The sequence below is a fragment of the Physeter macrocephalus genome, chromosome 20 (genome assembly GCF_002837175.3).
Source record: "Physeter macrocephalus isolate SW-GA chromosome 20, ASM283717v5, whole genome shotgun sequence".
NCBI classification, from domain to species: domain Eukaryota; kingdom Metazoa; phylum Chordata; class Mammalia; order Artiodactyla; family Physeteridae; genus Physeter; species Physeter macrocephalus.
Genome location: NC_041233.1, coordinates 14,481,001 through 14,492,398, shown reverse-complemented (window position 1 = coordinate 14,492,398; position 11,398 = coordinate 14,481,001). Strand labels below are relative to the sequence as shown.

Sequence of the window (11,398 nt, the reverse complement as noted above, 5' to 3'; positions counted from 1 at the left end):
GAAGGAAGGAAGGAAGGAAGGAAGGAAGGAAGGAAGGGAGGGAGGGAGGGAGGGAGGAAGGGTGGAAGAGAGGAAGGGAGGGAAGGAAGGAGGGAGGGAGGAAGGAAGGAAGCTGTCTCCCATAGACACAAGCATGTCTTTCAACTGAGTCAGAAACACCTTTACGTTTATTGTGCTCAAGGTCTTTTGATTATACACTCTAAGATTGAAGTTCTAGTTCTTCCACTTCCCGGCTATGCAACTTTGTTCTCTGGACTGCTTGCTCAACTCTGAAATAGTGATTACGATACCTCCCCTGCAGGAGTTGTTCTGCATTCCATAATGTATGTTAAAGATTAGAACCAAACATACGGCCTAGCGCAGACTTGGCAATAAATAAATGATAGATTTCTTTCTTTTCCTCCTTCCAAGTAGCAATTCTGTTTATTCTCAAACAAAAGTCATCACATTTAAAATTGCTCCAAGGAAGAATTTCCAAATTTCCTGTAGAACTCATTTCAATTTTATGTAAGAAAAAAAGTCACAAAATATAAGTGTATGTGAATAATGTCTATTTCATGGGGTTTTGATATTGACCAAAGTACCTCCTCTTAACAGTAATCCTGAGATATCCCAATAATAATTACAGGTAAGATGAGATGAAAACAGCTCAAAAATTGAAAAAATATCTAGATAAATCTGAGCTACTTGACATTTTGGGGCTGGATGGCACTAATAAGATTTCAAAACAAAAGTAACATGTCTGGTAAATTAATTACTATGAGAACTTTAGCCTTGTTAAGTATTATTTGAAGCTTTATAACTTAATGAAGATATGAACTATATTTTTGCTAAAAAACAATAAAATTAGGAACTTTTGCTGAAGAACATTAATTTAGACAGAAGAAGATTAATTTAGACAGTGGACCAAATTTTCTTTTCTTAAAAAAAGAAAAAATAATGTACTTACTTCTAAGATTATGAAGTAACATATCCAGTAAAGTCATAAATTTTGAATATTGAATAATAGAAAAGTCCATTCCTCTTGCCCACAAAAATCCAGATACATAATAATCTAGTAGACTGGCTTCCTTTAAACAGGTTTGAAGACTTCTGAAATTCAAAAACTTTTCCAGTTTCCTGTAACAAAAGGAAAAATCCAGATATTAAAATTGATTAAATAATGAACAGTTCCTTTTCTAAGTTTTGAAAACAGGTATTTTTCTTGAATGAAAATTCTATAATGCTCATAATCTAAAAATGTCCATGGTTATATCAAAAGCCTAAGTCAAAAATGGCATTCAAAAGAGAAACAGAGAGAGCGAGAGAGCGAGCATGCCTGCAAACTCTTATTAGTCTTCTTTCTCTACTTCTCTTTCTCCTCCCCCCTTTCTTCATTTTATCTTTGAAGTATAGTAACTTTTCATGTTTTCCTTTTCCCTCAAATTCAATGTCTTTTTCCAGGTATACAATCAAGTTTCTTTTATTTCTGACAATGTTCTGGAACTAGATTGTTAAATATTCATTCTGTTTTCTTTTTTAAAGAATTCCAATTATGTATGTTTTACTCATTTTTTTCTATAACTGTAATTTTCTCTTTGAACTTCAAAAATATTTTAAGTCAATTTCCTTTTCATTTTATATGCTTTTCTTGTTACTGTCTTCTATGTCCCTTGTGTTTTCAGCAGTGTTAATTCTCCCTTGGGCTGCTTATAAATTTCACCTCTGCGAGATCTCTCCTTTTCTACTTCTTTAAAAAATGTTTCATCACCTTTTCTTATCTCTACCTTGAATTTTTGTATCTGTCTTATGCTCTTGTGATTGCTTTGTAAGTGTTCTTAACTCATGGTAAATATTTGATCATTTTTTGTTTGTTTGTTCATGGCCATATTCTTCTGGTGTATTTTCTTTACCTGCTATTTCTTTTTTCTATCCTTCAATTTTTTCCTTGCAGTGTCTTTGTATGTAACCTCCTTGCTTAATGCTCAAACCTGGCCATATTACAAGATGTTTTCTATATGATATAATTTTATGTCAATTATTCTAGTTTTTACTCTTTTTTCAGTTAGTGGGAAAAAGGAAAAAAGTAGAATACGTTCTCTTCACTATCACATAAACAATCTATTTCTTGTAAACATGGAAAGTATCTGCTCTAAGACTGTGTATTCTGGTCTTGCTATTGTAAACAAGGGTTCTTGAAATGGCACTTCAGGGTTTTCTCCTCACCTGGGAGAATTAGTATATTTTTAAGCTTATTCTCAGATCTTCCACTATGTACATCCTCCTTGTAATTTCTCCTGCACTCCTGCTTGATCTACAGTGTTTCTGGTGGGCATCCTCACATTTTGTGGTCTGTGCTTCCAGCATCTCCTTGTTAGTAGAAATGGAATTGGCATTTCCTTGATGCTTATATGTGATTTCTGAGGGAACTGTCTGTGTGTGTGTATGTGTGTTTGTGGGTGGGTGTGGGGATGACAACTTTATACTGCCATTTACAAAAAAGTGTCCTTATTATTTACAATACTGAAATAAATTACACAATCAGAATAATGAATACAGCAAGATTAAACAAGTCTGGGAACAAATAAAGCTGATGTTGCGTTTAACTCACTCTCTAACATACATTTCATTTACAGTAGTATCTGCGTAGACCCCAACACCAAAAGTGAGATCTGAGTCTTTTCAGCCAGTCATGGTTCTCAACTCCCTTCTCATAATGCCATATAATGCCTTTCAGTATATGGCATTCTCTATAATAATTATTGATCTACAGTGAGCACTCTCCTAAATTGTTCCAGTTAATTCATAACTAATGGTAAGGTTCATTTTCTTCTGTGGCACAAAAATCAGAAGAGTAAGTAAGTAGCTTTGGCTGCTGCTGGCAGTTATTTTATAACCGTAAGAAAAATCAGTCCTAAGACTAAGCCTTACTTCTTGATAATATTGAGGACTTGAGTCAACCAACCCTGGAGTCAATCTATCTCTGAATGTCCCGTTATGTGATATTTTACATACACGTGTGTGTGTGTAAATGTGTGTATACTTTATTTTTAGGTCAATATGATCAGTTTTTTATGTTACATGCAATTAAAAGCATCCCAACTGATACATTTTGTCAAGCACACAAATCAAATGGTAGATGCAGAAATGAATGGGGAGGCAATCTGGGGAAGAAGGTTACCTCACTAGCCAGGCATCTTCCATTTGCACTGGATATCAGTCAGCAAGATTTATTTTCCAATGTTTAATGTATAATACCATTTAGTCTTAAGTAAAAGTCAGTAAGAAAATGTCTATAGTAATAAAAACTTGTGGTATTTTAATGGAATCAACAAATAGGCCAATGGAACAGATAGAAAGCCCAGAAACAGACCCAATATATATGGGAATTGGTATATGACAGAGGTAGTATTTCAAATCAGTGAGGGAAGTATGAATTCTTCAAAAATGATGCTGGCAGCATTGACTATCCACATAGAAAATAAAATACTACCTCACCCAATACATGGATTAACTAAAACAACCCCATTAGTATTTTATTCTGAATTATATTCTTTTGACTCCCTAAATTTATCTACTTTTCACTCTACTGATTTCTGCTACCTAATGTTGCTAAGGAAAAGTCCGAGGCCTGCCTGATAATTTTCCTCTCTAGGTGATTTTCTTTATCCCAGAGATGAGGTAATACATGAAGTTTTATTCTATTAAAATATTTAAATCAAAGCTTTTTTTTTTGGCAATTTACAATAAGAGTATTTGTTACATACATAGTTTTGAACAGCAACTTTCCTTATTTTATCTTCTATCAAACTTTTATTTTATGAAGTTTAAAGTATTTTTTTGTGATACACTGAGTTAGATGTACATTCTAGCATCTTCTAATTGCTTTAATATGCATTTTGAATGTTTTCTTAAATTTGTTTTCCATTACTGCCTTGATTTTCAGCAAGATAAGTTCTATATTGGATTTATTCTTTACCTTAGTTTCTTGCCTTAGTGCTAAAAGCTTCTTATTTACATATTTTATAATATCTTCTTTTATCTCTTGTTTTATGAAATCAATGCCCTCTTTAATCATCAGCTTTTGCCTAACATTTTCTTCTGTTTCCAGAAGTTACTCTTCCTTCTAAGTGTATTCTTCATCTGCATGTTATTGTTTTAATTAAATATCTGACCTGAATAGTGGCATGTGTTCCTTGGTTTACATTTTTATTTTTTCAATGTTTTATCTATATATTAATAGACAATTGCCTAAGAATAATATGGTGAAGTCTCTTTAAGTTTCCTCCACCTTCACTCTCTTTCCCTAATGTCCCCTCCATCACCTTCCATAGTACCATTTGAATCTTAACCTTCAACTTGAACTGCAGGCTAAATATTTAACATTTCTATTCTTCATTCAGTTATTTCACTCCAAAGGAAGCTACGCAGGGAGGCATTAGGAGCAAGATACTGCTATGGTTTGAATGCAAAGTTTCCATGCATTTTACTGGTAAATTTGTAAGCTTTTCCTCTGGGAATAAAGGGAGATGGAACAGGGGAGAGGGGAGAGATGGCCACAGATGTAGCATGAGAGAATGTAAGGAAAGAGAAAGATGCTTAATAGTGATTTAGGAAGTTTTGCTATAGTGATAGGTGATGCAACTACCTACTTTGTCTCACCAAAAATTTCAGTAAAAATATTACATTATTCTTGCCTGCTCTTGAAATTGGAGTGCCTTTTATTTTTTAAATATGATGACATGCAGAAATAAGCCTTAAGGCAAGAGCTGAACAGCTCATGGAAACCAATTATAGAAAGGTTATTAAAAGATCTCTCCACCTTACTTCTGTGTTTAAATAGTTATTTTCAATTTGGTCCCTATCCTTTTTTCAAAAGGGATTTGGGTGGATCTGTAAATAAAATCAGGGTTACATTAAAACATGAATCATAGATAGTAGTTAGGAAATGATGAGAAATGTACCCAGACATTTAACTTTGCTTGAAGTGTATTCCAGAAATATATTTTAATGATACTTTAATGTTTCATTTGGTTGGTTGCTTTTATGCAACAAAATTTTTAAAGGTAGGGAAATGTGCTAATGTCCCATAATTTATTTTAGTAGGTTTATAACTTTGTAGACTGTATGATTTTGGCATACTTTTGCCACTTGGTGACGGGATACCTCAATTATATTTCTGTCATTTTGAAAGGTATATAATCCCCATTTATAATAATGCTATTTTAAATGGAAAATGAATGACTGACTACAAATAATTCAGGATTACTGCTACAAAAATCATGTAAAAAAAACTCAAGAAAATTACTTTTCAAAGAAATGGCTCCTGACATAACACTGGTGTCATTTATCCAAAATCGATGCCCTAAAATTTGAGATTACTTCAGGTGAATTCTATTAATGAGATGGTCATAGGCACATCCTAAAAGAATGACCTTTTAGGTCAACCTGCTGTTAAACCTGGTTGTTTCTATACAGCTAACTTCTGTATCACCCTCTGTATCATTTACTTTCTTCTAGACCTCACCTCTTAGAGATTAAAAATACTTTTAGAATTTAGATATTTAACAAAAAAGAGAGCCAGTAATTGAAAAAGAGAAAAAGATTGTCACAAAAGATGGTCATACACAGTACAACTTAAGATGTGATGAGAAATGCACAAGTCTAAAAAGCGTTTGTTTGCAATAAATTTTATTTAATATTAACTGCATTTAATATAACATCTTGTATTTATTATTTAATACAAATAAATTATAAACTATATTAAATATATGTCATTTACATCGTATTAATCTACTATCTGCCTAGTTTTAAATACCTATTTTTTGCATTTCAATGACCAACAACATTTGGGGTTACCAAGAAATCGAAGATAATAGTTACTTGAAGCTTAATCAGTGATATTAATACAATAAATGCATTTTTCTAATCAATTCTGACACTAAAAAATAAGAATTCCCAATGAGCATTCATTTCTATAAATCTGGTAACAACACCATGAAATTCTTAAACCTGTGAAATTTTTAATTGACTAATACTTCTAAAAATGCAGATAGTAAGTAGTATGACCAAATCACAGTTCACCAGGATTTCCAGCAGGATTTGAAGGCAGTGGAGGTGAAGAGCATTTCAGGAAAATGCCTGTCAGTGTCATTTGCCTGCTCTTAATATGCCTTCCCTTCTCAAATCTCTCTTCCAGCAAGACATCTGTCATATTTCCTTCTCAGCAGTAAATCACCTCTATTCCATAATATTTGTAAGATTTGCAAATGATAACCACTGACAAAGTCATTTTCCATTTGCCCATTATGGTCGACAATGCCCTGCTTACATCCAGACGACTGGCCTACAGAAATCTTACCCTGGAACATTACAGTCCAGAACATCATCACCTCGTCCCCACACTCCACACATTATAACTGATCAGGCTTCCATTATTAGAGTGAGATAATTTTTAAAATGAATGATTACTAAAAACACCTTTTCAGAATTTGTGTGGTGGATATATCTGAGTATATATTAGAGTTCTAAGTAAATGATCTACTGTAGAAATCAATGGCCTTAAGAATAGGATGTACGTATATTAGAACAGATGCCTATAAATTCAGTTATATTCACATATTTAAGCAAAATGTATGAGATTAGAATACTTAGCATAGCTTCATATCCAATAAAAATCACAGGTGGATGGCTAATATTCAGGATTTCCAAAATTATAAAATGTATTCTCTATTAATATTACAGAAAATACATCTTACTCTTGTCATGATGAGAAAGAAGACCTAAAGGTTCTTGTGCATACTGACAGTTTTACAAATGAAACAGAAAAGAAGATGGCATATGCTAATGGCTGCTTTTAACAATAAATCCCTATTCTCTGTTAAGATTAGCAAGTTGGTTGAAAGCCATTTCTCCCGTAAAGAAGACTGCTGAGCAGTGGAAAAAGTCAGTTGTTTGAGAATTTTTGTGCTCCACAGTCCAGATATATATATCTGTGCAAAGTATAATAACAAATATTTTGGAAAAAGGTTTAAAATGTGTAATAACATATCATGACCATTTATAGATGCAGAACTAGAACTGTTCCATATTTGGTTGTAAAATTCAAGTACTTACTGTTGAACTCCATCTACATCCTCTGCTAGCATTTCGGTGATCTGGGCAACTGAAAGAAAATCTGGACACAAAATCTTTTCATGCTCCTGGAATTCAGTATCTTTCTACCAAAAAAAAATGTAGAATAAGTTATTTCAATCACATTTCACATATTAATCCCAATGATATCAAAATTTGTTCTTACTTTTGTCTCACTGCTATCGGGAAAAAATTTGAAAACAACAGTCTCCTAGATAATCTCTTTTCCTTTCCGTCTTTAAGTAATGGTACCTCTCTTCTGAAAAGCTGAATGGTTAGTCAACCTGTTTTTTGTGCGTATTTAAAACTGGGTGGGGTGATGGTTTTCAATTAACAAACATTTTTGAATATCTATATATTCCTCATTGAACTTGGGGCACAAGAGGAAGCAAAGACAAGTAAGAAAGACTTGCTACCCTCAAGAAGCTTAACATCTTGTGGAAGGAACAAACTAAAAGTGACTTTAAAACAAGAAAACAGAATAAGTGAGCCATAATAAAGATGTCATTCAGTCTAAAGGAAGGAAGGGACAAGGAAAGTCTACAGAGAGAAATAGCCTTTGCGAGACTTAGCATGGATAATGTCCCAGGTGAATGACTCAGCAACACCAAGGTGATAAAGACAGGACAGTTGGGTACTGGTTCTGTAAATATAAAGTAGTTCACAGTGGTGCCTAGGACACACACAGGGGACTAGTTGGACCTAAGTGGAAGGTGATGTGCATTGGAAAAATATCACAGGAGATCTTAAATAATTTAATAAAGATTTACTGAGTGATTACAATACACAAGATACTGCACAAGGCACCATACATATTTTAGACCATGGTTGGTTGAAGAATGACAGGCTGAAGAGTTTGTTCTTTACAGGCAATAAGGGACCGTGAAGTTTTTGAGCAATGAAATGACAAAACTGTGCTTTAATGAAGGGTACTCTGTAGCAGGGTGAAGAACAAAAAGGAAGAGTTAAATGAAAGGTTGTTAGAACAGTTTAGGAATGAGGCATTGGTCTGCACTGGGCTCCTAGCAGTGTGCAGAACAGAAAGGAATAAACACAACATATTACATTTGGGGGACTAAAAGAGGGAAGAATGAATGGAGAGGCTGAGTGTCTGAAATAGGTGACTAGAAGAAAAACGTGTTGATACTCAGGGCCTCCAACAGCACATATGCCACCTTTGTGTGAACTAGACAAAGGCATCCTCTCTGGGTGGAGGAAGTACTAAAAGGCTTAAGGCTGACGCAGGCCTGCACCCAAGTGCACCACTTGTGAACAGAGTATAGTTTCAGCTCCTGCTCAACCCTCAGCTGAGTCCTTTTGTTCAGAGTACAATCTGTAAACGCATATGAGACACCCATTACACCAACAGAAATAAGAGTTTTGAAAGATGATGCTAGTTTTACGAAGGCAAGATGATGAATTTGGTTTCAGTGGTTGAATTTTTGGCAGAATATACATAGAAGAAAGAAATGTTTAGAGGTTAATTAGAAATGCTAGAGTCAAGAAAGGTCAAGTTTACGGATGTTGGTTTAGGAGTCACTACAAGTATGAGAATGGATGAAACTGCCCAAAGCTACAGCATGAAGAGAAGAGCTGTGAATGGGGGATGGAAAAGAAGACTGAAAAAGAGATAAGACACCAGTAGCTCCATGAAAATAAAGGATTGTGAGATTTACGCCAGCCAGAATGGCCATTATTAAAAAGTCTACAAATAACAAATGCTGGAGAGGGTGTGGAGAAAAGGGAACCCTCCTCCACTGTTGGTGGGAATGTAAATTGGTGCAGCCACTATGGAAAACAGTATGGAGGGTCCTCAAAAAACTAAAAACAGAGTTGCCATATGACCCAGCAACCCCACCCCTGGGCATATACTCAGAAAAAAATATAATTCAAAAAGATACATGCACCCCTATGTTCACAGCAGCACTATTCACAATAGCCAAGACATGGAAACAACCTAATGTCCATTGACAGACGAATGGATAAAGAAGATGTGGGGTGTGTGTGTGTGTGTGTGTGTGTGTGTGTGTGTGTGTGTGTGTGATGGACTATTACTCAGCCATAAAAAAGAATGAAATAATACCATTTGTAGCAACATGGATAGACCTAAAGATTATCATACTAAGTGAAGTCAGAAAGAGAAAGACAAATACCAATGATAACACTTATATGTAGAAACTAAAATATGACACAAATCAACATATCTATGAAACAAAAAGAGACTCACAGATATAGAGAACAGACTTGTGATTGCCAAGGGGGAAGAGGGGTAGGGAGAAAAGAACTGGGAGTTTGGGATTAGTAGAGGCAAACTATTATACACAGGATGGATAAACAGCAAGGTCCTATTGTATAGCACAGGGAACTATATTCAATATCTTGTGACAAACCATAATGGAAAAGAATATGAAAAAGAATATATATATGTATAACTGAGTCACTTTGCTGTACAGAAGAAATTAACACAACACTGTAAATCAACTATACTTCAACAAAATTTTAAAAAAATAATAAATAAATTTTAGAAAGGATTGTGAGATTTGGGGGAGAGATAGGACAAATGTTTTTAATTCAACAGTTATTTAGTTTTCCATGTGAATAAGCTCCAATAAGTAAGAGTAGGAAACGTTTTGCTATAGTTAACAAGATCACATCCCAAACTTGCCTTATTTCAAGAACAGAAAAATCCCAAAGCTAATACTCATTGGTAATGAAAATCAGTTTAACGTTTGTAATTTAACATTAGCTTGTTATATTTTTATTTTTAAAAATCCAACTTAGAAATAAAATATGCTATTTTATTAGCTATCTTTTAATAATCTTAGAGTTAGCAAATTAACCTAAAGTAGGTCATACTATTAGATTATAAATTTAGTAAGAAAAAATATTTTAGTAACTAATACCTTGCACCTTGTAGGCACTCAGACACTTGTAAATCGAATTAAATGCACTCAGTTTTTAGAAAGAATAGTATTTTAGTCCATAATGTATGGCTATATATTTGTTTAAATATTTGTTAGTTACATGTATTTTTTTTTTATTATTAGCAGTAAAGTATAATTATTACTACTGTTAATCCGATTAGATTGTAAATTCCTCAGGGACAGTCATTCAATCTTTTACTTCTTTTTAGAATTCTGCAGGTCCTAGTTAGGTCAACATAGGTTGTTAATCAACTGTCTGAATTCATCTCCATCCTGTGATGACATTGTTAGATGATGGAGCATGATAAAAAGCAGGACCTGGATTTGGAGATCTCATGATGGCTTGAATATTGATGAATTCTGTGACTTACAGCAAGGCATTTGAACCTAAATTTGGATTCATGTTAAAAAACCATTCTAATATGGTTTACTACATACAAGATTGCTATCATTATTCATAATGAATAAAGATATATGTGAAAGGTACATTATATAGACATTCAGATCAATTGTATTAGATTTGAAAATTTTCTGAACAGGAGAAAATAGGTCACACAAGCACTGAAAGAGAATACAATAATCTTAATCTTTTGTACAATAATAATTCTAGCTAAGGTGCCTAATATTAGTGCCTCATTTTTTACTAAAACTTGATAGCTTAAGATAATCATCTTGTAGGAGGGTTTATCTCTGGTTTTTTGTTTTCTTTTGTCTTAAATTGAATTCCTGGACCTATTTTAAATGAGAGCTTTTCTTTTGTTTGTTTATATACTGCCATGTACCTAGAAAGGATATAAGGTGGTTAAAAATCTTTAATCTTTTGATACATACGTTCTGATTTGTAAAAATTAAAGATACAATGGAAAATTCATGAATAGGTTAACAAAAATGTAAATATGTAATTATCACTTTCTCTGTAAAATTACATCTCTGACTAGGAAAACACGTAAGCTAAACTGTACTGTAACTCATTTTATTCCACCACCTGCTGGATTTTAGCTGTTATTCCAGAAGCATTAAAATTGTAAGCCTGATATTGTCAGATAACGTTTTCTCTGAATTTTTTTCTCTAGTGTCACCTAAACTTTCCACATTTGTACATATGTCTTTCTTCTAGAATTTAAGCTTTTGGGGGCACCTTTGTATCCATCAGTGGTATGTCTTCTAAGACTCTTAATAAATGTTCACTAAAGAAAGATAGCACAGTTCACCAAAGATGCCTAAGAGGTGTTTCACAGTCTTAGAGAACAGAGAATGGTCTACAATTTCCACACTTTGAAAGGTTTTCTGCAAGCCTGAAAATAAATGAACTAAGAAACAGCGCTGTGTTGAGCCATGTTGGAGCCTGAGGCAAAAAGGAA

General features: G+C 33.7%; 1 protein-coding gene across 7 annotated transcripts in view; it reads right to left on the bottom strand.

The window, feature by feature from the left end:
- CABCOCO1 (ciliary associated calcium binding coiled-coil 1) overlaps positions 1–11,398 on the bottom strand; it is a 141,783-nt gene that overhangs the window by 123,696 nt on the left and 6,689 nt on the right. For all 7 annotated transcript variants that reach the window (XM_055080835.1, XM_028481141.2, XM_028481142.2 and 4 more), the window contains exons 2-3: positions 7,096–7,199; positions 950–1,119 (exon numbers count right to left, since the gene is read on the bottom strand). In XM_055080835.1, coding sequence (XP_054936810.1) covers positions 950–1,119; positions 7,096–7,199 — 274 coding nt within the window. The remainder of the gene's footprint in view (positions 1–949; positions 1,120–7,095; positions 7,200–11,398) is intronic.